This window comes from Simochromis diagramma, unplaced genomic scaffold (genome assembly GCF_900408965.1).
Source record: "Simochromis diagramma unplaced genomic scaffold, fSimDia1.1 OVJJ01000602.1, whole genome shotgun sequence".
NCBI lineage: Eukaryota > Metazoa > Chordata > Actinopteri > Cichliformes > Cichlidae > Simochromis > Simochromis diagramma.
In genome coordinates this window covers 2,375,222-2,403,026 of record NW_024387040.1, presented here as the reverse complement: position 1 = coordinate 2,403,026, position 27,805 = coordinate 2,375,222, and the positions used below count along the sequence as shown (strand labels likewise).

At 38.7% G+C, this 27,805-nt stretch overlaps 1 protein-coding gene across 4 annotated transcripts in view; it reads right to left on the bottom strand.

Annotated features, from left to right (window-relative positions):
- Nucleotides 1–1,048: 1,048 nt before the first annotated feature.
- pip4k2aa (phosphatidylinositol-5-phosphate 4-kinase, type II, alpha a) overlaps nt 1,049–27,805 on the bottom strand; it is a 30,166-nt gene continuing 3,409 nt past the window's right edge. For 2 of the 4 annotated variants that reach the window (XM_040043770.1, XM_040043768.1), the window contains 10 exons: nt 16,445–16,542; nt 16,203–16,299; nt 14,827–14,979; nt 14,268–14,414; nt 14,106–14,144; nt 9,056–9,172; nt 6,186–6,299; nt 5,658–5,898; nt 5,313–5,416; nt 1,049–5,211 (listed from right to left, as the gene is read on the bottom strand). In XM_040043770.1, the coding sequence (XP_039899704.1) occupies nt 5,131–5,211; nt 5,313–5,416; nt 5,658–5,898; nt 6,186–6,299; nt 9,056–9,172; nt 14,106–14,144; nt 14,268–14,414; nt 14,827–14,979; nt 16,203–16,299; nt 16,445–16,542 (1,191 nt within the window). In that variant the 3' untranslated portion in view covers nt 1,049–5,130. The remainder of the gene's footprint in view (nt 5,212–5,312; nt 5,417–5,657; nt 5,899–6,185; nt 6,300–9,055; nt 9,173–14,105; nt 14,145–14,267; nt 14,415–14,826; nt 14,980–16,202; nt 16,300–16,444; nt 16,543–27,805) is intronic. The other 2 variants (XM_040043769.1, XM_040043771.1) reach the window with 2 other exon arrangements.

Here is a 27,805-nt window from a genome sequence, read left to right as displayed (position 1 = left end):
AAACTAACACGTACAATAATAACAAAAAAACAACAACTTTAAAGTTGGATATAGTTATACTGATCCAAAGACTTGTAATACGAGTACATGACGCTGATGGTTCATTAGTATATATATCCGTATTAATATAGGCTGTTTTAAAGAGAGGTGACATGTTCACCAGGGTTTCCAAACTTAATGATAGTATACCGAGCTTACGATCGAGCTGATGGTGACGTTTTTTTTTTGTTTTTTTTTTAATTTTTAATTATTAAGTATAAAAATAATAAGCTGTTGGCTGATTAAAACGACCCGGTACGAGAGAAGCGTTTGTTCACACGGCCGCGAGCCTCTGCTCAAAACTGAAACACACCTGTAGACTGTGTACGCGCATTCATCTTTAACACCTTTTTTTTTCCTTTTGTTTTTTTTTTTTATATTTCAGTGGAAAACTAACTTTGAAGTGCGCTCTGGTTTACGAGGAAACAAAACTTTTATTGCAAAATCAGCGCAATAATTAGCCAAATGTCACGATTTTAATATATTTAGTCACTGTTAAAATGTCACAACCTAATACTTTTAATAAGGCTCAGCTCCCTGTTGAATTAGCAGTGCCAAATATTTAAGCAGTTAAGTGGAAAAAGCAGACATGTTGAAACAGCTGCGCAACATTCAGATGTTTGCGTTGTTGTTTTTGCGTGTGTGTGGAGAATTTGGTGAGATCCCTTAAATTCTACTTCAAATGATCAAAATAAATAAATAAAAGCTATTAAAAAAATGTTATGCCACTTCATTTATTCTAAATGGAATTTCCATTTTAGAAATAACTAAATTAATCATATTGAAAAAATGAATTACCCCCCCCCAAACAAACAGATATTTTAAGTATTGTTAACTAATATTAATTATTGGGAACATTTCTCATACAGTAGCTTGAATGGGTTTTTTTGTCCTCTGCACACAGTGAGTATTACATTTTGTGGCATATCTTGTGCCATCTTATCCAGACAATCCTGAAGAGTTTAAAAAGAGAGACACAGAAAATAAACAATTCACAGCAGACTTTGAGTTAAGCAGGACCAGTGCTTTAATATGTTTGAGTGCGCTTATGGAATGGAGTGTATTATTATTATTATTATTATCATCACCATTGTCATCATTAAATGTGAATAACAATAAACATACAACATCAGTTTGGCCTCTCTGCCACTGAAAGAGGACTCTCGCTGACCAATGTCAGACAGCAATAAAACAAACACGCACTCTCACACATACACACACACAGCAACGCTTGAACCAATTCTCAAGTCTGAAAGGATTCGCTGCCGTCGTGAAACCAAAACACACCCTGCAGGGGTGGGCTGCTGTTTGACTTGACATCTGCATACTAAATGAATGGACGTGACTGTTTCCGAGGACTTTTAAAAGTTTGCGTTTGTCCACAAAGCTCAAAAAACAAAAACTGGTATCCCACCTCTTTTTTTCCTGGTTTTGCATTTTTAATTCCCTTAAAACTTGATAAACCCTCATGAACGCTGGGTTGTTTCCCATAACTTTGGACATGTTCACATATGAGTGCTGCACACCTCACTCCATCTACCACAAAAGGAAAACGACAACAAAAAAAAGTTGAAACAAACAGACAAACACATTATACAACACACAATGTTCTTCAAGCTCATGTGGGGTAGTTCTGCTTGCTGGAAGATGCTTTTGGCAAGTTAACGGTAGCAGCAGGTCGACGGGTGGGTGGCGGATACTGGGAGAAGTTCATTCATTCACAAAAGAAGTCACAAAAAGCAGGGACTATTCATTTCACGGTACAGTTGCAGGGCATGGGTGTTACTGTTTTTAATTTGCATCTGGTGAAGTTCACCGTTTCCTTTCCAAAGCTTACACAAGGAGATCTCTGGGGCCCAATCAGCTCCCTCGTTTCCACATGTTCTTTTTCGACATGTCCTATGTACAGTAGGAGCTACGCGACAACAGAAACAAAACAGCCCATTTACAGTGAAACAACACAAAAAGAATATTCACTAATCACTGACACAGGATGAACTATCAGCTGATAACCTCCTTGACAACAAGCAGGTGATCCGAGTTACACGGAAAGAACAGAAGCTGGTTTCACTAATGAATACACTGAAGTGGAATCTGGGAAAAACACTTAAAAAAAAAAAAAAATCACATCTGGAAATGCACATGTGACTGGTGGGTAAATATACAAAAAAAAAAAAGTCACAAAAAACACACTCCACAATGCACTTCCACACACGCACACTATATTCCCTCCTATTTTAATTTTATTTTTTTTTAAATTATAAAGGCAGGACCAGCATGAACCAACAACAGACACAAACAGCATCTCCAGTTTGAGGAGAAGGAAAAGGATGCCTGGGAATGTAAATTTACACAACCAAAACCAACCCACTGTGTTCAAACATTACACAGGTGCTTGCTTTTTTTCCCCTCCTTACTTTTTTTTTCTTTTTAAACGTAGGTTAAAAAAAAAAACAATTATTGGTTTTATTTAACTGAATTATTGAAAGGTTACAAATCTAAATGCAGATGTTGTGAAAGGTCGGAAATAAAAGTCGAAAACAAAACGTCAAAGTAAACACCCTAATATTAAAATAACATTTTACTGTTGTTTAAAAAAAATTACAAAATATAAAATTAAATAATTTGGAGTATAAAGGCACACATCTTGCACAGTGTATACAATGAAAAAAACAAAAAAAACAACAGTTATTTAAAGCATGGCAGGGGCTTTTTTTTTTTATGCTGGACATCTCACGAATGTGGTAAAAGTGGAGGGAGGGGGAGCACACACAAAGAGAATAGAACAGCCAACAACACAGACAAGGAAGGGGAAAGGAAACGAAGTCCTGTGTCATGCATATTTGAGTTAACTGTTTTTTCCCCCTAACATCTATAAATTGTATTAAATTCAAGCAGTATCATTCTTCATTTACCACAGCACTATCATTCAATCTGAAGGGTGACTCTCTCTCTCTTTTTTTTTTTAAATTTTCCTTTTAAATGCAACCATTTTTCAGGACTAAAATCCAATGTAAAAAAATAACTGTGAATATAATCTATGATATCTAAACAAACATGTTGTGATGGAAGCGTTTTTGCATGGGTTATAACAGCCAAGAAGGACGAGTTTACTTGTTTTAGTTGGTTATCCAGAAGTGATAGACGACGTCACGCGCAAAAACAGCTTTTCTCACTTACATACATGTAAATATTGCATTTCCCTTGTTAAGATCGTTTCAGCTAATTGGGTATTCGTAACATTTGGTTCCTTTCCTCTTGTGCAAAATATACAAAGAAAAAAAAACACAAACTCAGAAACGAAACAAATATTAGCACGTCAATTCATAAATCCACCAAATTCAAATACACGAAATCCACCTTAAAAAACAAACAAACAAAAAAGTCAACAATAATGACATAATGACAACGATGAATAACAGACTCACAGCCGAGGTTAGAGAACGATGCTGTTGGTGTTAATGACTTAACAACACGTATCTTTACATCTACTATTCCCTCCTCCCCTTTCATCTCCCCCTTTACGACCTTTGAACACTGACACACACACTCCATCTGCCGCCACTGGGTGTGCGCTGGTACGATGCTGGAGGTAAACGGTCTTGTGTTTGCCCTGAACACAATCACACTACCACAACTACCGCCTGGTATCAAAAATCCCACCAATGCAGCACCTGTGGGCTCTTCTTATAGGGTCAGAAAGGCTGGATTAACAGAACTCGCCCACTTTACCTAATATTGCATTGAATTGTTTCCCAACCAATCCATGTAAGAAGAGCCCACAGGTGACAAATGGAGGAGATGGGATTTGAATCCAAGCTTCTAAGATTAAAATCTAAACAAGTCGAGTTCCTTTTTGTTTGTTTTTTTGTTGTTGTTGCTGCGCGTGTAACAGACTGACAACCTCTTACAACAAATAAAAGTGCAACGTTTTATGATTTGACTCATAAGGTGCTGATGGCAACAGAAAGTTGAGGGCTGTTCATGTTTCAATCTGACACCCTGTACAAAGACACCATAACACGGAGTTGATTCGCGCTTGAGAAGCAACAGCCACACGTGGCTTCTGTGCAATTCTCTGCTGCCATGGAACAGAAAGCGTGACTTGCTAACTATATCGAACATACTGAAAAGTGGACAGCAAACAGAAGCTCCTCTTCTTATCTTACAATCGATGTTCCTCCATTAATAGTTCTTAATCAGAAAGATAGCAAAGTGCAGACACAGAGGTGCAGCTAGTGCTGGAGCTGAAAGCAAGCGTTAATTTACATGACGTTAAGTAGTCTGTGGCCAGAGGTTAACCCAGAAGCTCAATTCAACAAAACCACAGGAATGAGAGGAGGGGGGGGGCGTCAAAAGGGCGAGTGCTGGAGGAGGAATTTAAATGGGAAAATTTATATGGCCGAGTACATGTTCAGCATTCTGGTGTGGGTCTGGCAGTTGGCCTGCTGGAAGACTGCTTCCTACTTCCTTATACGAAGCAATTGCATTAGACAAGGCTCAACGTAAACTTCCTCTTAATATCCCCGCTCGCGCCTCTGAGAGCGACCTCCACTTGTTCTCACACTAACCACATCAGACCCTTCCACCAACCTTCCCCCTCAACATCATATGGGAAAACCAAATACAGACATTGAAATAAAAAATAAAAAAAAATGCAGGGAGCTGGATGATGTGTTAGAGGCAATAAAGAAAAAAAAAAAGCCATATTCCCAAATAAACGACCGTAAACAAAAAAACAAAATAAAACAGAAAAAGAATGTAATGACTGGGACTCTTCCTTTTAACGCCTTTATCATCCAAAGTAACAACAACAGAATTCAACAGAGGAGAGGATGAATGTAAACGAACAATGTTTTTTTTCTTTTTAGCTGCAGCAGGTGGCACCCCACAGAAAAGAGAGACAGAGAAAAAGGGAAACAAACAGAGGTGAGGAGAATGGATAAGGGAGAGTGACACAAAGCCATCACAGCACCTTATTAATTCTTCCTCTGGATGCTTTCCCTCTACATCACTTTCTCTAGTCCACCCCAACTCCCCACTTGCCCTCCCCTTTCCCATGTGCCTCTTTGCCCCCGTCACTCATGGAGGCTATGACAGGATAGTGGTGATGAAATCGTAAAACCTCTTCGAGTACTGCTCTGGGTTCACCGTGGAGATTTCTGCTCCGGCCTGCAGAGACACACACACATATCCATCATCACTGGGCAAGTTTAACCTTGTTGTTTGTCAACTGAGCCCCTGAAATAATGGGTCTCTATGCAGCTACGTACCCCGTGTTTGACAGTCTTGGCGGCGTGCGCAGCTTTCTTCTTGGCATCATAATGCTGCAGGATGTCTATGATAGCCATGAAATAAACCTCCTTCCTGGGAGCACCTGGAGTTTAAAGCAAATGCACCCTAAATAAGAAACCATACAACTGTAGAGGGGAAAAAGCAGATGCTGTTTAATGTATGTACAATTTCTCACAAATAATCTTCTTGAGAGACTGAATACCAGATGTGATAAATGCAGTGAAAACCAAAGCTGCCAGTAGGGGGAGCTCTTAGTTCTTTGTTGTTTTGTTTTTCCCATTACATACAGCCATCACAATGCAAGGATTGCATTTCTCACTCACTTTCATTGCTTTTAATGGCATAGACGTCGATGGTGGGGTCGAACTCTCCAGGTGACAGTGGCTTGGTACTATCCAGGGTATTGCTGGGACTGTCAGGGGGGGTCCCAATGCCTCCTCCATCACTCTCACCCTCCTCCTCGGCCTCGTTCTCCTCGCTTTCCACTTCCTCTTGCTCAGCTCGCTCGACATCGTGGATCCCTACCAGCAGACTGTAGTCCATGAGCTTCAGTTGGGCCAGGAACTGAGGACGGTGCATGGAGGCAGGATGGTAAAATAATGTGTGGTGATGGAGGAATAGATGAGAGGAAAAAAATAGAGGTTGAGTTAAAACTTTGTAGCAAAATATAAAATGAACTAGTGATGAATGAATGGTGACATCAAGTGCGATCTTTTACAGCATGACTTGCTACCTCACATCCGGCTACATACAGCACTTAATGCATGGAAAGCCACTGATGGGACCAACAGACAGCCCAAAAGCTGAATCACAATTTGACAGGAAAAATAAAATTCATGTCGAACACATACCTCCACATCTTTCCTAAGCTTCTCCAGGAACATTTTCTTGTTCTCTTCGTTAATGTAGATCTTCTGCCCATCGTTGATGAAGTCATTGTCCTTGTAGGTGGGCAGCTCTTTAGCCTGCCCATTAGTATTGGAGATTAGTGACCAGATAGAAACAGCCAAAACTACAACACAAACCCAAAAGGCATGGTACTGTATACAGCAGACCTGGGCAAAATGTGCAGACAGAATTTTGGTGCTTAAATCAAGTGTAGATGAGAAAGTGTCAATAAATATCACTACACCCAATCATACACAGATTCTATACTTGAACATACCTGAATACAATATTAAATAAAAGCTGTAACACTAGCATCTGTATTCTTCATTGTTTTTTTTCCACAGAATACTCACAAGACATTATATGTGTCATTACACAGGACTTAAAGATAGCACAGTCTTGCTCAACTTTAAGCATTAGGGGGTATTTCAAAAAGCACGATTACAAAGATTAACTCTAATCTTAGAAATAACTCATACTGAGAGTGCATGTAATTACATCGGCCTAACAATCCTGCATGTTGAAATACCCCATTCACATATATGAGGCGCTGAGCCTGTGGTTTGTTCGATAAGCCTGTCTGCTTCAGCCAAACACAACAAGTACTACTGGTAACATAACACGAGTTGGCTACAGGGTACAAGCTGTCTGTCCAAACCAAGGCTTTCCTCTTTTCGAGCTAAATGTTTTGACTGTTTAATACAATGCATGCAACATGCACACAGCAGGGTACAGATCCACCTGATGCTCTAAGTTTACAACTTCCCGTATCACTTACACTTAAATGTATTTACTGTCTGTATTATCATCATTTTTCTGGCACATTGTACAAAAATTTGTACAGCATTTTAAATGCATTTGGTAGATCCGTATACTTTGTGTCATGAAAAAAAGAACATCCAACTCAAAGCCACTAAAGGTCCTTTTATGGCACGAGAGTAGACTCCGAAAAGCATCCGCTCTCTTAGTTTCGCAGAAGTACTCTTGCTCTACTGGGATGCTTTTCAGATTCCAAATATTGGTTTGCAGGTAAAAAGATGTTTGTTTGATTTTAATAATTCTATAAAGGCACGTTATCTTTGAGACTAATTGCTATTATTCAGCCTAGAAGCAGAAGGAAGTAATTTCCTATTTAAATGTCAGTCTACAGGGATCAATTTTCTGCTCAACCATGCTGCTGCAAAACCACCAGCAGCCTGTAGGTGGAATAGGTGATACGTGGGTAGGGAGGGGCCTAGTTCTGAGTCACTGAGGAAAAGGAGAGCAGGAAATGAGGTAAGAGGGCAGCAGCAGCAGTTTAGCTACTACAATGTTTCTATGGCAGCAGGAGAGGAGCAGCAACACACAACACCTTGTGGCACTAGAACAAACTCAGACAGCACACACACATACAAATACATACAGAAGACGCCTTTACAGGAATATTTCTCACATCATTGGACAATTGAGCACATATATATACAGACATAGACCTCCAAATGAAAAAGAAATAAATAAATGAAATGTACAACTTTCTTGACTGAATATAGATGCGACATAAAAATAAATGAGGCTGACTGCAAAGAGCAAAAATAACCCAAAACATTTTAGATGCCTGTCACCAGATCAGATATCCCAAATCTGGCAATTCATCCATCTTTCTGTGGGCTCATTTCAACTGTAATATTTCCATGCCCAAGCCTTCCTTCTTCTTGCTCCTCCAAGTCACAAAAAAATAACGCTTTCAGTTGCACTCTCATTGATTTTCTCAGCTACACTGACTAAAATAATTTGGGTCTGACACTTGACTGGTGCGCTTCGCTGAGGGAGCGAGAAAGATTTATTTGAGAGAGGGGAGAAAAAAAAGGAAAGGTTGTTGATGAGCCTTACAAAACTGCATGACAGGTGAACTTTCCCACTGCCTTGAAAACCAATGTTGTTTCTTTTTTCTCCTGTCACCTGGCTTGAAATGGATCTTGCAGTTTTGCTGTCTCCTGATTTTTATACCTTTATACACTGTTACAGTGCACCTTTTACATCAGTGACATGTAATCTGTACACTATGAAGACTTCCTAATTTCACTTTTGTTATCCAGCACTTTGGTATCAGTTACTAGCAAATCAGCAGCTGTATTATAACCACTCAGACGTAAACACAAAATTAGCCACTTACTTCATTTAACACTGTTATGTTTGAGGACAGAACGTGTCTTTATGAGTGTGTATATCATTTATGTACACACTTGACACTGGTTTTATGTGGGTTTCCATGATTGTATGATTACTAGTTGCTCTACAAAACCCCTTTTAAAGACCCAATGGCCATATTGCTGCCAAAAGCAGAACACCTAAAACCAGCAGGGCTTCAATATACTGGAGTATTTCTACAAAACAATGGAACATGGTCCCCAAAACAAATTATGTACTAGACAAGCACAGAAAAGGATGTTTCGCTTCAGTATTTCAGGTCTAAGGTTCTCCTTATCACACAGACATTTTCATTTTCTTCAGTACTTTAGTGGCTTAGAAGAGAGATCAAAATGTGAAGTATAAAAACAAATCGTCCCACTTTGCTGCTTCTTGCTCTCCAGTGTTTCAAATAAATAAAGGTGCCACTGAGTGAATGCTGGGAACAACAATGAATCACTCAGCGAACTCAATCTTACTGACAAGTTGACCAAAATGTGACTGTAAATGGATGAAATGTTTGCCTAAAATATGGCATTTAAATAACAGTGGATCAGCCTGGAGAACAAACGGAAATATTCGGCCATACAAAAAGAACAAAAATAAATAAATAAAATAAGATAGATTTAATAGATCATGCCTGGTATATGAGCCCTGGTTCTCTTACATCTCTTACGTGTTTCATGGCGCAGTAAAAGCGCGTGGCAATCCGCAGTGTTTGCAGCCTTTGCTGAACATTACCAGATTTGGGCCGTGGGGGGGCATCCTCTGATGGGGGTGGCTGCTAGAAAAGGGGGAGCGAGGGAGGGGCGGTAGGGGTGGAGGAGAGGAAAGAAGAAAGGAGAGAGGAAGGGAGGAAGGAAGTTGGAAGTAAAGGCAAAGTGTTTAAAATGTAACAGAATACAATAGTTTTGTTTTCAGATTGGTAGAGGGTTGGAAAGGGCATCAGCGCGAAAGATCTGCATGACCCGTCTAGACGTTTGTAAATCTGATGTCTTTACAATGGACATGCCAAGAAGTGCATATCAGTCTCCAACACAGTCATCCAACGAAGATGTAAAAAGATGACACTATTTTGTGGTTACATCGACCTAAAATAAATTTTTTAGACTCCCTCTAAAGCTTAAACATCAAAATTTAAGATCGATATTACATAGAGGCATTACTCTGCACCGCCTACATTAGTGTTTGTTCATTTCCCGGCTTAAACACCTGATAGAGAAAGAAAGCAGCCTGGCAAAGCTACTCTATGGAGCAAGGATCTGGGACTTAGCAGAGCGAGGAAACAACTGTAAACTTACTTGCATCCTATGAACCTACCAAACAACTTATCAGGCGTGGAACTTTTTCTAGAGGATTAAAATTACCGGACAAAGGAAGAAATATAAAATATCAAGGAGTTCAGACTCATTCATATGGCCACATGAAAGCCATGTGGCCCCACCGGATACCAGCTGTTTCTACTGTGAAGGAGAGAGAGAGGACATTATTTTTTTTTTATTTAAAAAGAAAATAAATGCAGTTTCGAGCCACTGAACAGAGACCTAGTGGTGATATTAGTTCTATTTCACAAACCAATGACCAGCGACTATTTATGACAAACAAACACAAGCTCTAAATTTCACAGATCACCAAAGAAAATAAATAAAATAAAATGCTGTCATTGCACAAATCTTTATCAGTAAGAGTTTCATGAGTTACTGCTAGTGTCCTAAATACCTGGTTAACCACAAATAATATAAATAACATGATTTAATAGGCCCATATAAGACCAGTATAACCTCATTTGAGCTCTACTTAGTTTGAGAATAAAATAAATGAAGGTGTCAACCACCTGACTGTTTTTCTGGTAAATGCTGTATATAAAATGTGTCAGAAAAGCCAGCTGCTGCTGCTGTTTGACAGCCAAACCCCTGAGACAGCAGCTACAAGAACCACAGAATTTATTTCATGAAAAAAAAAAAAAAGAAAGAAAGAAAAAAAATATACATGTCATACATGAGTAGAACAGAAAATGCCCACAATGTGCAAAAGAATGAGACCGGTGTTCATACACATCGGAATGTGTTTGAAATCATGTAACTTTGTAAAGGATGCAGAAAAACATTATATATACACCATGCAGATGCATGCATGAAAGGGAGAGGGCCATGCAGTCAGGAGAGGACTCTGCCGTGCTTGTTGTTTGTGTGTGTTTCTTTAAAAAATTTTTTTTTTTTTTTTTTTTTTAAGAATACAGACTGAGCAAAATGGACTGTTTCCCTTTTTTTATTCTTATTTGACACTATTTTACTTCTTAGACATCTTACTGACCCACTGAGTGTGTGAGAGCAAACGTAACTTAAGCATGTCTGTATTCCTGTGTGTGGGGTCGTGTGTGTGTGGCCAGATCTTGATCTCTAAAGGCTGAACCTTAGTTAACTCTGTGAGATCTGTTCCAAGTCTGGTGTAAATGTATGTGTGATCAGATGCTGTATTTTGCACTCTGCAGTTTAACTATAAGATAAGTATTAGAGTAAAGAAGCTTCACGTATTTTTACTTGTTATTTCGTTATGTATTGCTTATTAGCTAAAAGTTAAACTAAGCAAAGAAATCGATACAGCCTTCAGGCAACAACGTGTAGTATTACCCCAGTTCCAAAGAAGTCCAAAGAATAAAATCTAAAAAATAAAAAACAAAGAAAACCAACAAGCAGCAATGATTTGCAAATCCCATGAAGCCACGTTATTGACAACAAACTATGGAAAGCATATCAAAAACTGTCAAAAATGAGAACTTTTATTACTTCATGAAAAACATTAGCTCATTTTAAATTTGATGACAACAGCACATCTCAAAACTTTGCAACTGCACAATGAAAGGCTGGAAAAGTAAGTGGTACTAAAAAAGAAACAGCTAGAGGAAAATTTTACTACTAATTAGGCTAGCGGGCAATGGGTCGGTAACATGACTGGGTGTAAAAAGAGCATCTTAGAGCGACAGAGTTTTTCAGAAGTAAAGATGGGTAGAGGTTCACAATCCGCAAGAAACTCGATCTACAAATTGTAGGAAACAATTTCAGAATAATGTTCTTCAACTTTAAATTTCAAAGACTACCATCAAAAGTTTCAGAGACTGATTCTGAGAAATCTCTGTGTGGAAGGAACAAAGATCAATACTGGATGCCCGTTACCTTCAGGCCATCAGATGACACAGTATTAAAAACATCCATGATTCTGTCATGGAAATTACTGCATGGGCTCAGGAACATTTCCAGAAATCACAGTCTGCGAACACAGTTCGCTGTCCCATCCACAAATACGGGTTAAAGCTCTCTACCCTGCAAAGAAGCCATACGTGAACATGATCCAGGAGCACTACTGTCTTCTCTGGGCCAAAGTGCCCAGAGAAGTAAAGTAGAAGACTGTTCTGTGGTCAGGCAAATCAAAGTTTGAAATTGCTTTTGGAAAACGCTTCGTCCTCTAGATTAAATAGAAGAACCATCCAGCTTGTTGTCAGCATCTGTTTAAATGCCTGCATCTGATGGTATGGGGGTGCATTAATGCCTGTGGAATTGGCAGCTTGCACATCTGGAAAGGCACCATAAATGCTGAAAGGCATACTTAGGCTTTAGAGCAACACGTGCTTCCATTCACATCTTTTTTGGGCATATTTGTATATTTCAGCAAGAAAATGCTAAAACGCATACTTGCAGCTATTACAACGGCATGGCTTCATAATAGAAGAGTCCAGGTGCTGAACTGGCCTGCCTGTAATGCAGACATTACACCAGCTGCAAACATCTGGTCAATGAAACAAAAAACATGACAAAGATGACTCAGGACTGTTGAACAGCTGGAATCCTATATCAGACAAGAATGGGACAACATTCCTGCCCCAAGTCCAAACCTGCCCAAACTTTTCTGAGATGTGCTGCTGCCATTAAATTACAAATACATTTTCTCAGTTTAAACGTTTATGTTTTCTATGTTCTATTATGAATAAAATATGAGTTCATGAGATTTGCATTCATTTTTATTTTACATTTTAAACAGTGGCCCAACTTCTTTGAAATTGTTGTAGTTTAAGTTAAGAGTGACAGTTTGTCTCAGAAAATATAACATCTGACTTAATACATGCGAGCTTGCCAAAATGTATCCTGTTGCTTCTTAATCTCTATTGCTAGACAGCAAATGGTGCTTCACACAGCTGCGCTGCAGACGAAAAGGGGTCACATAGTAGGCTCACGTGTGTGTTAAATCCTCAGCTGCTTTGTTTTTCCACTCATCTGTTTTAACCATAATAATATTTTGCTTGTTCCCCCATGTACAGGGGCCTATATTTAGTTCAGGGATTCCCTGAAGTCTTCCATGTCTCACTGCATGGTGTTCCACAATTAAGCCCCCCCATATAACTCGCTTCAAGCTGCTGTGGTTCAAAACTGGGGCAGCCTATGTAAATACCTTTTACAGGCAAAGACTAAACTTTGCAGAAATAAATGTGTATGCAGATAATGAAAAGAGCAGTGAGTTTTCCATCTTGCTAAGCTGATACACTGCACTGCAAAGTAATCAAAGACGATGTCTGTAAGTATCATTGTTCTAGATCAAACCTTCAACCTTAAGGAAAAAAACAAAACAAAAAACAGCTAAATAAAACTCTTCTTATCAGGCAAGGTAACCATTTGAACTGTTGTTAGCTAATACACATTTAACACAAAAGACAAAATCAGTCAGATTTCTGCAAATTCTGTGACAACTCATTTTCAACAGGTGACTCTGTTCAAGCAGCCAAAAGCTCAAAAATAGGCTGTTTCTCACATCAAACAGCAAAACTTCCATCGCACAAAATGTCCTGCTCATATGCACTGTTTACACACACACACACACACACACACCCACCCACCCACACACACACCAACCAACCAGACAAATACATAAAAAACACAACATACTCAATCATGAGACAACATCTGTCCAAATAAAAACACTACAACAACAAACAGCCAGACATAGAGTCACACGCGCAGATGCACACAACCATCAGTCTTTCACACACAGACAGCAAGCAGGGGAACTAATGGATCAGCAGAAGCCAGGTTAGAGGGAATGAAGCAAATTAAAAGGAACAAAAATACCATGCAGTGGCTAGAAAGGGAATGGAGTGACAAAGTAGGTGCTACCTGAAGGAGATGGATATTTGCTACTGTCATCCCCACCCAAAGGGAAACAAAAGCAGACACCAGAGTCCTGTTAGTTAAACCATTTGGGTGATGACAGTGAGCCTGGAACTGTTCGAAAACACTGGAAACAGGTTGTTTTCTTTCTCATTCTCTAATCGTCCACATGGCTTTCTTATGACATGTTATTTAAACAAAATATTCACGTTTAATATATTATATTTAAACTATTCCTCAGACTGCCAGGACTGTTCAGTAGTACCAGAACGAAGACACCGGCAGGGTACGCAGCACAGCTGTTTAAGACGACACCGACTCACAAATCCCCTCAGAAACTTCATTAAGCAACACTTTGCAAATTTAAGTGGAAGTCCGATGGACTTGTTTAGTTTGCTTTGATATCTAAAGCTTTTACTTTTATTAAGAATTCTAGCTAAAATTTTAATTGATATCATTTACTGCTCAAAGCAGACAGGTATGGCTAAGAGTCCTATCCAGATATTTAGTATTCGTGATTATGTATAACAGTGGACCTTAGCTCTCAGCAGGTGACTATACCTTCTCCTTGTCGCTCGCCTCTCTTGCCACAGTGGACCCCTTAGAAAAAACGAACAAAAAACAAAGACACACGGATTTAATTTCTTTTCACATTCATGCTGTATCTGATCACCTCTCCTCCTTCATTTCTTTTTCGTGTGTTCTTCTTTCCTTCCCTCTTACCTTGAGATCATATTTCTTGTAGACAGAAAGGCGGTGAGAGAAGACATTGCGAGTAACAATCATGTAAGTCTCATCCCCATCCACTGTGAGCCGGTACATCCCCAGAAACTGAGGAAGCAGCGTGTTGCCATGGCACTCAACAATAAACTACAGAAAGAGTGTGAAGAAGACAAATATATGACCCTTTTTTCAGTCACAATGGATACTTAATGCCTGTACTAACAGGGAGAGTTTATGGAATAAAGAAAGAGAGATTTTTTAAAGCAAAGCACAACTTGGCTTTTTCCTGAGAGATGATAAACAGAGTAAAGGGAGTAAGGGGCTCCTATTACAACAGCTATCAGAGGACATGGCATGACTATGGAACCCATAGTTTTTTTTTTATCACTACTTAAACTGCAAGATCAATAAGAAGTTGCATTATTAAAGACAACAGCTTGTCCCTTTTCCTTGTGATGTTATTTTCATCAGCCATCAGCCATAGGCTAGCATAATCTATTTCTTCCTATGGAAGAATAAACAGTAAGTGATACATTATAGTTAAAAAAGCCCTCTTCACCTGATGGTATTTCTTTAGAATGTTGTGCATCTCGGCCACATCCTCGCTGCTGATGGTCTTGATGACGTACCGTTTGTCGTAAGAGGTATGGAAGCGGGCCCCGCTGCGTCCCTGGGCCTCACTGTTTAAGGGAGCACTGCGTGTCAGAGAGTTCTGCAAACACAGAGCACAAACAAAGATGAAACAAGGATAAGGATGTGCACAATGAAATGACAGCAGCTTGTCATCTTTGCTCTTTGACAATCCTAACTTCCCTATAAAACCCGTTTTGAAAAAGAGTCAGAACTCATATTGACCTCTCATTATTGAATAGCTGATAGGGAAATTACATTTCTGAGGTAGTGCACAGTTGTGAGGGAGCTCAGAAATACAGCAAGTAGATCTGCATTCTTATTGTTTCACCACCTCCCACACTCTAGTCTAAACATATGAGGGTTTGACCCCTACGGCTGCTGCGCTGCCAAAGCTACACACAGACGCAAACAGCTGCTGCCCAGACGTTGGAGCTCACAAGTAAGATGATCCAATACCCTGTGGCTCAATCCCTCATTCTCTAAGAATTCCTCACCCCCTCTCTTAAACTGTTAGCTTATGTTGCTTATGTTGCAGAAGGACAACAAACTTTGGAGTTATGTGGCAGAAACAACAATATAATTTCTTCTTATGTTTAGAAGCTTACTGAAGATTTGCTTTTTGAGACTGCTAAAAAGTATGAAAAGTAAGAAATGACCAAGTCTTAGTGCAATATTGAAATCATTTGAGTAACAAGCTCAACACGCTAACGAAATGCTTAAATTTATCAATTTTTTTGGAGTGGTTACCAATTTTTCTCATAATTTATTTAACATAATGGTTACTGTTGCACTCTAATGACCTTCCCAAAACATAAACTAATACGTCTGACATTAAGCACCATGAAAAATAACAAACAAACCTTTAAACCTTCTATCTTCAACAAGTGTCTAATACAGAAAATCAGTTTAATAGTGACAATGTGGCATTTTGGACTGGTGACTTTCAACTCCTACTGCCCACCGACTGCAGCCAGCTGAGCCCTAATGAAAACATGTAAGAGGGACAGCTGCACTGAGCTGGGAGACAATGACATCCAAATACAGCCAACTCACATACTGCACCGGGAAACAGGGATTTACTGGGAAAGAGCAAAAACTGAAGACAGAGTGGGCTCAAACAAAAGAGGGAAAAGATGACTGCATTTGTTTTGGAGTAGTTACGTGTTTAAGTGTGCTTAGATTGTTAAAGTTATTAGACTGTGAAACATGTACTAAAAAAACATGGTTATCTTTAGTAAGTGACAACCCAATATTCAAATTTAAACCAATCTTATACTACAAATGGTAGAAGTCTTTTTTTACCAAAAAGTCCTGATCATCGATGCCAAACCTCTCCCTGAGGTTTCGAAACACCAGAGGGCAGTACTCTTTGAACTTGAAATGGCTAGGCATGTTCTCCCTGTGTGTACACAAAAATCAGAAAAACATAACGAAGAGTTCATGAATGCTATTTAGCGTGTTTTGTTACTCCTTTATGCTTAATTTAAAATACACATTTATTTTGGTGACACACAATAACTTTTGAATTTAAAAAAAGGACTTACTTGTTGAACAGGTGGTTGTCCACTTTAATCTTAGAATAGGCCTTGAAGTCATCTGGCATGAGCATGATGGGAATCTGGACATGGCTTAACTCGTTTATCTGTGCAAAGAAAAACACAAAAACAGGATCAATCAGTCATGCATCTAGGAAAACGAAGCAGCTTAAAGCATGTCTGTGAAGCATGTGGTGTATAAGAGGTCCCAGAAATCCTAGACAAAATATGATGTAGTGACCGAGGAAATTAACACTTAAAGGATTCATTCATTTTATCTTTCTACACAATGTGGAAATAAAGTTAAGATAGAACATGGATTGTGCTCGGTTTGGCTGTTCTAATATTACAGTTATCAATCCTACATAACTGAGATATCTGAAATTTGGGGTCCTGAAAACAAAACATTGATGGATGAATTTGTAACCCACACTAAAGCAGATATACAAGTTATTGTGCTTTATTATTTAAAAGAGCATTAACCAATGTGTCCAGGGCCATCAATTAATGATAATCTTCAGCACTGAATAACTGGCAATGTAAACATTTTAATAGATTACATTTCTAGGATCATGTCATCTACAACAGCGGTCCCCAACCTTTTTTGCGCCACGGACCGGTTTATGCCCGACAATATTTTCACGGACCGGCCTTTAAGGTGTCGCGGAAAAATACAACAAAATAAAACTAGTACCGGTACCGAAAAAAAGAAGATTTATTCATAACACACGTGAAAAGACCCAGGAAGACCGAGTTAAAGATAAAAACGATAACAAAATAACCCTGAAAACCATACATTTCACACCTGAGCCTCAACTCTCGCGGCCCGGTACCAAACGACTCACGGACCGGTACTGGTCCGAGGCCCGGTGGTTGGGGGCCGCTGATCTACAAATCTGAAGGACAGGCAGTGAAGATAATCAAAAGGAAATGCTCCAGAAAATGCAAATGTTTGTCATTGTTTTTAAATGTACAGACAATGACAAAATGGGGGCTTTAAAAAGAGTGACACGCAGCCTGTAATGTCTATATAATGTCTAATACAAGACATAAATAGAGTCTAGACAACATGTGGATTTGTAGGAGTAAGAGAATGTGTTGCAGAAAAGTTAATCTTAATATGCTTCTTCAAGATCCTGCAGTCTGTAAAGCCCTGCTATTTTCTAATCTTCTTGATAGAACATGTTTACAGTTCAGAGCATAATGACATTTTCTTTTCAGTGTGCAATGCCATTTCTCTAGTCTCTGAAATGCAATTTTAAAAGAAACTGGGGTGTCCTCATTACTAGCTAAAAATTGAGCACTCATCCTTTCAAAACCCCCAGTGACATTTACCTTGAATTTCAAGAGTGATGCTTCAATGAACCTTATACAGTGAACAGGAGAGCTGTGATCACCTATGGTACATTTGCAGGAGCTTCCCTTGGAGCTGGCCATGCTTCACATTGCTGCACTGCACAGACCTGACATTTGTTATGAATCAGGCACAGCTTGATACACATACGATGTGTGTATTTGTGTGTGTGTTTGCGCATTTGTTGTTGGCTGCCGGCAGGCTTCCTAGCAGGTTGCTTGAATCTATTAATAACCCTCCAATCATTCCACCAAGCACACTCGTGATGACGGTGCAGGGAGTAGCCTAAAATATTTCATTTTGACTGATTAATAACAAGACATGTGCATGTTCCTCTGCAGCCAAGTCTCAAATGTGATTTAAGTTTTCTACATTGCTTACAGCTAGGATTGTGCTGAGATTCATAATGAGGTGTCATATCACGACTTCAGCATCTCACTTAAACGAGGTATCCAATGTTTTTACCATTGCAGATCATCTGCAGCCTTGTAAAGTTGCAGAAATGTTGGAGACAGTATGCAACAGAAAGTTCATAATACCAGTCACAGTCAGGTGAAGACATGTATTAACAGGCTGAGCGTGGAAGAATACGTCTATGATCTTGTCCACTCTCAAATTATTATATATGACGAAACTGCTATATTAAAATGTAGACATTCAGCATTAATAATTTAAGAAAAATCTGTAACTAATGACTAACAAATTCCCAGCATAGCCAAGATATAGGGCGAATTCCCCACAGGCTCGTGATATTAATTTATTTTGGTCAAGTATATAATCTGAGCCTGTTCTGCCACTTGAACCTGGACCCAAGTTCACAGATGTCATATCCAAGTATGGTTCAGCACCCTGTTGTGACAGGCACTGTCGTCACAGTGACGTAATACAACAGATGCATCCTGGGTACACAAGGGAGATGTCACCTAATCAACAAAGCTGCATTTCACACAAGAGCAGAGACAATGCCTCATCACACCACACAGACACACACACACACACACACACGTGTCTGTGAGGACACTAGTGTTCAGCAATGACAATTGAGATGAAAATATCTGTTAGATAAAAGAGACGATGGGTCCCTCGAGGTTCATTTTTCCCCAAACTACCCTCATCTGACCATTTGTGTAGATTTACTGTTTCAGCAAATGTCCTTATTGCTACCTTTAAATTTCACAACCATAAAAACAGCAAAAGGAAACATGAGAAAGTGCCTACCCAGGATGACAATGTTGCCCTATTTTTTACAAATGAAGATTTTTTTTTTTTTTAATAGGCTTCTACCTTGATGCTAAACATCTGCGCAGGTGCCTTTGTGAAAATGTTGTATATAAACTTCACTATAGTTGACTATAGTTGCGCCTAGCCCACACCATATAATGTTAAGTAGAGCTATTTCATGTTTCAGGCTCTCATATGACCATCCAGTTCATGTGCTTATTTTCCTCCATCTATCAAACTTGCAGACAATTTCACACCACCACTTCCTTTTTGTCTCCATGGTGATGAAGACTGGTTTTCCGGCCCAGAGTGAAGTAAGTGAGCTGTTGCTCCATTGGACAGGAAGTTGGTGAAGATAGCATGCTTTGTCAGCAGCTCGGCATAGCCTCATCTTTCTGCACAGATGACTCACTAATAGTTGAAAGAGCGAATGAAACAGAGCTGAAAAGAAAACTGCTCCCAGACTTTTATATAAAAGAAGCAAAACTAATCAGACCCGCAATCAAGATGGGTAGCCCTCAGGGACACATTTGACAATGAACAGGAAAGATGCGACCAATCATGATCATACTTATCTTTTCTGATAACACCAGTACTGATTTGCAAACTATAAGCAGAATGTGTTATCAGTGGAAAAAGTTAACTTGGTAATGTAATCATTCTGATGAGTTCCTCTTGAACCTTTGTTAGTAAAGGTCAAACATAACATTTTTAGAAAGAGAAACAGGAAACATTTTCACATACCATTATTTGATAGTTGCATATAATAGGTCTGGTCTCGCTTTTAAGAAAAACATGTTTCACTACGCTGTAGTTGGGGAAAATTGTCCATTGTTCTAGTGACGGCTAGAAAGGTTATTTAGGGTTTCTGCCAGTTAACTGTTAGCCTTGCGACCTGCAGGATCTTAGCTTCAGGAGAATTTTTGTCAATGTCTTTTAAGATTTTTATTTTTTCAAACATTAGCTGTAACTGTTAAATAGGCTATTGGTGGGCACACATAAAATAATCTTAAACATCTCTAAGGAGACAAGTAAATGAAAGTAATTCACAGTCTTAGGTTAACATTGTAAATGGGCTGGACTGCTACTTATAAAGCAACTTCTATTGTACTTACACCTTTCTGTCTTCTCTTTTCTTAATGTAAAAGAAGATTATTAACTATAGATTAGATTCCCCTCTTGTTTTGGACCATACGGTTGCTGTACAACTATTTGAATCAGCAGTACTTCTATGACAGATTTGCTATCAATACATCACAGGAGTGCAGAAGTACAGCAGCTTCAGTGCAACATTTAGACAGCTTAACCAGCGCTGCTGCATGTGTTTACACCTATTAAACAAATGTGTCACAACCAGACTCAGAATAAATGAAGCACAGCCTACAGCAACAAACACAGTGACAGCTATGTCCTCCCATGGACATAGTCATAACTGGTTTTAATCAACTTTGGCAGCTATTACTAAAAGCCTGTTTTTGCTATCTTTACCAGTTGCAAAAGTTTTGCTGGTGTTGGTTTATCCTTGTGAAACCAACACCAATCTACCCATCTATGTGTTAATCATCACAGCAAAATGTGGTGCGGGCGATACACTGCAACAGGAACTGCCACAAAGGCAATTTGGAGTACTTTAGCTTATGGCCGTATGAAAAAAAATAGTTTCCACAGGACATTGTGCAATCCAGTGAAAAACTATGCACACCTTTAGGTACAGCTTATCAAATTCTCTTGATTGATCACAAGCAAGTGTCACCAAATCTACAGAGATTGGTGACACTTGCTTGTGACACTCCACAAGCAAGTGACACTCCATTGGAGGTGTCTGGCTGCACATAGTGCAAATAGAGCTATTTTGGTGAAAAACAAATACCATATCAGCACAAACACCTCATACCAACTGTGGTCGAAGGGGTGATGATTTGGGTTCACTGTGTGGCCACAGGACCTGGACACCTTGCAAGGTAATTTGACCATGAATTCCTCTGTAAATTAAATCTTTAAATTGGGTCATGCAACAAGAGAGTGATTCCGCAGCAGCAAATCTACAACAGTTGCTAAAAAAACAAAACAAAAACAAACAAACAAAAAAAAAAAAACACACAAAAAAACCCCAAAAAACACTCAAGGTGCTGGAAAGGCCTGAAGTCCAGAACTCAACTCAATTACAATGCTGCAGCAGTCCATAAAGAGAGCTGTGCATGAATGAATGCATGCAAACCTAACTGAACTGAAGAAAAATTGTAATGAAGAGTCAGCCAAAATCCCTCCACAATAATGTGAGAGACTGATTTACAAAAATACAAAAAAAGATACCAAAAAAAGATGATTGCTTCAAGTTATTGCTGCTAAAAGGTGATTCTACAAGCTATTAAATCATGGAGGGTACTCCATTTAATAGGACTGCACAGAGTCATGTGAAAACAGTTTTTTGACATGACTGTATATCATAAAAATGGTATTTTGCAATAATGTCGTGACTGTCATTAAACTTTCCAGGTGTTTAGTTGGGATGAAATTTAACGAGTCTGAAGTGAGTTGCGGTTTACTTCATTCATTTGCTGTGGTCATATCCTAAAATTTGATTATTATTGTTTTGCAAACTGTTGAAAAGATTTACCTATAGTGTTCACAAAGCTAATATGTTACTCGGTATCTTGCATTTTTAACTTCTTTAGAACCACGGTTATTTATCTGTTGATTTAAATTTTTGCACAATGGGTGTGGTTTTGAAAACATGTCAACGTAAGTATGATCCCAATGTAAGATAACATGTTCTTCTAAATGCAATGATGCCGAAAAAGATCTGAGCCTGAACAATAACAACTGTTGGTACACCAACTTTCACCATAGTCCCAAGCAGTGGTGGTCTACGACATAGTACATAATACTGCATCATAATCCAGGTTAGCCTTCTTTCTATGGTTTACAGGAAATACAAAAAGTTACCTTACTACGAGGTAACTCAATATGTACTGGGGAAAAGAAAAAATACTGGCAGTAGCCAGGGGTATCCCTTAGCTTCCTAATAGATCCACCTATGGTATGGATTTCAAAATCCAATGTTGCCTTGTTCTCGACTTATCGCATTCACAAAATTTTAAGAAATCTTGGCCTCTGACCCCTGACCTTGAGGCTGAGGTCACTGAGCTACGAACTCGTCCAAGATTTTTAGTAGATACACGTATGTTATCAATTTGAAACTCCTATGTTGCTTTGTTCTCAAGTTATCACATTCACAAACTTGGGTGTCCATGTCACCCACCCGCCTGCCTGCCAGGGTGACGACAACACCCCATCAGCCATAAAGGGCCAATGCTTAGAAATGCAAAGTAAAACACTGAAGATTCACTACCAATATCACCACCGCAACTGAGCTATGTGGAGATGTGGTTGATGTTATATTTATAGATTATTGTGGTTCAAACGAAATGGAAATAATTAAGAATGAAAACTATAAAAACAAAGAAGATACAAACTAACCATGGATCTGCAGAATCATTTCACCCCTACTACAAAGACAAGAGCAGGATGTAACGTAATTTTGTAATGTAATTTTGCCATTGATTTCGTCACATCCTGTGTATGTTTTAAACCAGGGGTGTCAAACTCAAATACACAGTGGGCCAAAATTCAAAACTGGAACAAAGTTGCGGGCTAACGTTAATATTTATTGAAATATATTTATTGAAATATATTTATTCCTCCAGATATAAGAATGAATCTTTTCTTATGGACTCAAACACGTTTTGCTGAAAAACTGAATATGGAACAAGCAAAGCTTAATACTAAACAATATATATATTAGCTGTATAATACCAGCAGGCCAGCTCTAATAGTAATTTGGTATGGCTTCGCGGGCCAAATGTAATCAGGCTGTGGACCAAATTTGGCCCGCGGGCCAGAGTTTGACACCTATGTTTTAAACCATTATTATTCAATATTAGGATCTCCAAGAGGCTGCTAAGATTGTGTTTCTCTCTCCACCTCTTTTTAAAAAACAAAATACAAAACGGAAATGCGCCTATTAAATTATAGTTTGTTTCTACAGTTACCATGGTCACAAGCAAGTACACAGTATTGAAGGCAACACACATGCACACAAGCATGCGATAACGAAATGAAAAAAATAATTATATGCTCAGTGCAAGAAAAACCACATGCTTCAACAAGTTCTTCTGTCTGTCACTGCCTCAGGGTGACAGGATGTGAGGTTTCAGCTTTTCTCCATAATCATCACACGTATTAGCTGTGGGTCACTCCTACAGATATTTATAGAATCAAACTCTTATGTAATACACAGAAGCAGACACAGCTACTCTGAGTCAGACACAGAGACAATGAGGCAGGAGAGAGGGGGACAGGGCATGAAACTGAGCCACATAGACAGGATGGCAAATAAAGAGACCCTCACAAAACTAGTTAAAAATCTGCAGGAAGGGGAGGGGTTTCGTGAAGAAACAGAAAGAAAAAGAATGAATAGTAGCGCTAGTATGAATTAAAATTTAGATCAGGGGGAGCCAGATTTTTTAAAAAGGAGCAAAACTATTTAAATTTAAACTTGAAACGATTACCTACAAAGATAAATTTAGATCCTGCTACATAAGCCTGTCTGGTAAAATAAAAATCAACACACAACCTATCAAATTTATTTTAGTTTTAAAAGCACTGGAGCAGATTATATGCAACAGCATGTCAGAAAATGCTGGAGTCAAAGCTACATTAATGTAAAGGATGCCTAAACAGTCACAATGCAGCATTCCAGCCAATGACAAATCTACTCACACAACAACAGCAGAACACATTCTGACACACTTCTCTTCCAACACTGCCCTCATACAACACAAGGACTTACAAATAGACCTGACAGACAAACCAAAACTTTATCCCTTTTTACAGACTCCCAGGGTGAAGCTCTGAGCCAGATTCACTGCAGAATCAAACTGGAGATGCAAGGTGTTTGGCACCTGAAAACATTTTTAAAATTAGCTTGCAGTAGCCAGGACTTTTATGCATCTTTCTAGGAAACAACTATTTTTGACTTCACCATTGGGTAGCTGGAAAGATTCTACAGATCACGACGGCAACAGCGACCCGTCAGGAAGCCTATCACGGTCACAGCTACAGGAGTGTTTAAGGTGTGACAACAGACAGATGGGTCACACAGCCATCTGCCTAGAATTTTTTGGGGGGGGGGAAACTGAATGTCTATGAGCGTCTTTTATGCACAAATTTTCCTTACAGAATAGTTAGCTTCAAAGGTTTCAAATTTCCCCAGGCTTGGTTTTCCTCTTCAGCACTCTCTATTGTAGTGTATTGATCTGATTGGTTGATGTAGCCCAGTGGCCATCTAATCTACAGCCAAGAATTTTTTTTTAGTGCCTGCCCTTTTAAAAGACTCCAAGGACAATTTCCCAGATGGTTCAGAGTTGCAAACCATCTGGCACATCAGGTGAGTTAGGACCTAAATTCATGCCAACAGGTTCTGCAACAGACTGGGTTCTATGAAGTCACTGGCTCACCATGGTAACACTACTAAATATTCACAGGTTAGAGATGCAATCTGTAAAGTGTTCTTTGTAGTGTGAAAACATTAATACAGAGAAAACGCTTTATGATGTTGCAATTTTAAGAATCTAAAATGGGTCGCTAGTTTGTCTTATTCTAGGTTCATTTACATTCAGGCTAAAGCATAATAACAGCGTTACTATAAGACAGAGCCAAGAACCACACTTTTCCTTCCCTCTGAAAGCCACTACTTTCAGCAAGAATGCAGACTGTTAGTTAACTTGCCATTGCCTGCAAGCTCCAAGTGCTAATTCTACGCTTTTCCTTATTTTTTGTCATATATAAGTTTACCGTTTCGGATGCTTATTTTAAATATGGTCAGCGGTTAAAATAAACATTTTTTGTATTTTATTGAGGTCACATAAAGTGTAATATGGTCTTGCGGGCACAAAGGTCTGCTTGTGAGCACAGCAGTCCCACACACCTGCTGTGCAAACCTGCTGTGTGCAAGGGGCACCCAATCAGAATAAATCTGTTTTAAAGGCATGGGGGCCTCTATGGGAGAGCCTTGCTTGGGGAGTAGATGAACATGGGCTGCACCAACAAGATTAAACAAATGATTTTTTTTTTTTTTAATGTGAATCACTCATAGCTACTCTAGTAGAGCAAAAGATTTAAAAATTAGAATTGGAAACAAGCATTACAGGTCCTGTTTCATTCCCCCAAGCTAGACACTTAGAGCTATGGTCTAAATCCGCTGTCATGTAAGCTTCTTTTATTAAGTTTTATAGTGAGAAAAATCTTCCTGACAATGGCAGAAGGCAAGAAAAAGGACCAAATAATACTCTTTTCGAAAATCCACACTGCAATTTTTATGACTTGAGGCACCCCAATCCCAATTTGTAATCTTAGTGCAGCCAAAAACAGATGCTATATATGCTGACAACATTTCAAAGTACTAGGATTAAAATAAAATGGGCTACTTGCTTAAGCAGGTTATTTTAAGGAAGCTTTTAAATACTTCAAAATACATATCTTTGGTTAGCTATTACACAACAACAATTCTGATGACATACACATAGTTTACGGGATCATTTAAACATCTCATTTATTCCTATGATTGCTGGCACTCTATTTGTCTCATTCTGCATGCCATTCTCACTTCACTGGACTAATATAAAGGTTGGAACTACTGGCATCTAATCTGCACTGGAGAAATGAACGGACCAGTAATTCAAATAAATCTGGTTTTTAAGCCAAGACAATTTGGATTATTCAGATGACAACCCACAGTGGTTAAAGAGGGTGGTTACAACTGCAGAACATGTGTATGAATGAATGTGTTTCAATGTCCTACTGTCTTTGCAGTCTGGTGGCATTCTCAAGCCTCACCCTTTATTCACTCCCTTTTTAGTTCATGTTACTTTTGCAATCTCCTTGCTGCAGGGAGTGACCTTTAGCTCGGGCTGACCCGTAATAACCAACCCAACATTAGTTTATGAGAAGAGTGTTAGTTCACTGGTTGGTTGCCAGGAAAAACAAAACAAAACAACAAAACTCAAAGTCTCACTGAAGTGGCAAAAGTCACTTATAGATAGATATTACTGTTTACACAGTTGGTTCCTCCATTTATTAATTTTATACGCGTCAGGCAGGAAATCCAAACAGTGGGTTTATTTCAAGAGTAAACGATAGCCCCAATAGAGCGGCAAAACCCACAGGCAAACATTCACCTACCATTTATCAACGTCAAACATGGCTTATCATGTTAAATGCACAAAAAGCCCAATAATAGCCAATTAAACACTCATTCTACTATTGGAACAGAGTCCTTGCTGACTGTTGCTTTAATGGTATCATTAACTGGCGGCTTCCTGTGTGGTGTTGTAAAATTTAGATTTTTAAAGCTTATACTAGAGGTCTGTATCTCTGTAATTATGCATAGTGTTACCAAGGATATGTAATATCTCAAATATAATATAAGAGCGCTCAGTTCTGGAATTAACAGCAGTTTTAGATGCTCCCTATACATACAATTATAATTAATTTAATAAAAAAATGAATGATGCATGGATAAACAGTTTAAAATGGATGGATGTTTAGATGAATGGATAAATGGCTATCATAAATGTGCATGAGTAGCTAACTACTTGTCAACAAGGCAAATTTGGTAAGGGGTGGCCCTACTTATATCAATACTTAATGACCTAAACACTCAGTGGCTCAATCTAGTGACCTGACATGGAATGTAATTTTTTACATAGCTGATAGTATGACAAGCTGAGTACCTGCTGAGAAAAACTGCAGGAGAAGTAGCCTAAGGCATAACAAGGGAATGTGCTGACGACTCCAGTGCACTGTTGAGCAATCTGAGTACAGTTTGAACATGTATTCAATGATTCTTCAAACTCTAGGTTTTTATGGTTACAAGGCACTGACCCATAATGTTTCAGCAGACAGTTGACACAGCACAAAAGTAGACACCTGAATCCGATAAATGATTATGATATAATCCTAGCTTTGACATGCATGGACAAACACAAAAACCAACAAATGATTTTCTCTTAAATTTACTGATGTGACAAAAAAAAGAAATAAATAAAAAATAATAATCCATGATATAACCATAAATTTTTATTGAAGGGTTTTAAGAGCTTGGTGGCCATCTAGCTGATACAACTGCTTACATCATATCTGATAAGCAAAACCAGTAAAGTGAGGACAAATGGCATATATTTATATACATTTATCTTTCGTAGGCACTTCAATGACATTGAACAAGAGACTGACTAATTTGTAGTGCATAGCTTCACAGAGGTAAAACTCTCGTGTTTCTTACTTTGAGCCTTCAGGCTTAACACTAACCAAAGCCAGGTGACTGTGATCCATCTACAGACTACAGCTTAGATAAAGAATAAAAGCTTTAGATCTTTAGCTGCCTTGGCATCATGCATGTCAGACTATTCTGAGGTTCTGTAATCCACACTAAACTGCCACAATGAACCCTACTCCAAAAAAATCAAATGCTGCAGAGTAAAAAAATAAATTGTAACACATTCCCATAAAGACTTTCCCCTCAATCTGCCCACAGTGCTGCAAGTATGTCAAATATCCACCAAATACTCCTCAACCTGCCTCAAACTGACATAGAGATATGGACAAAAACAAAATAGACTATGATCACTGCTGAAAAAGTCATTAGTGAAAATAAGTGTCTGGCTATTAATAAAACAAAGTGCATCATTTTAAACTAAATAATTTAAGAACAAATAGGTGATTTATTACATTAA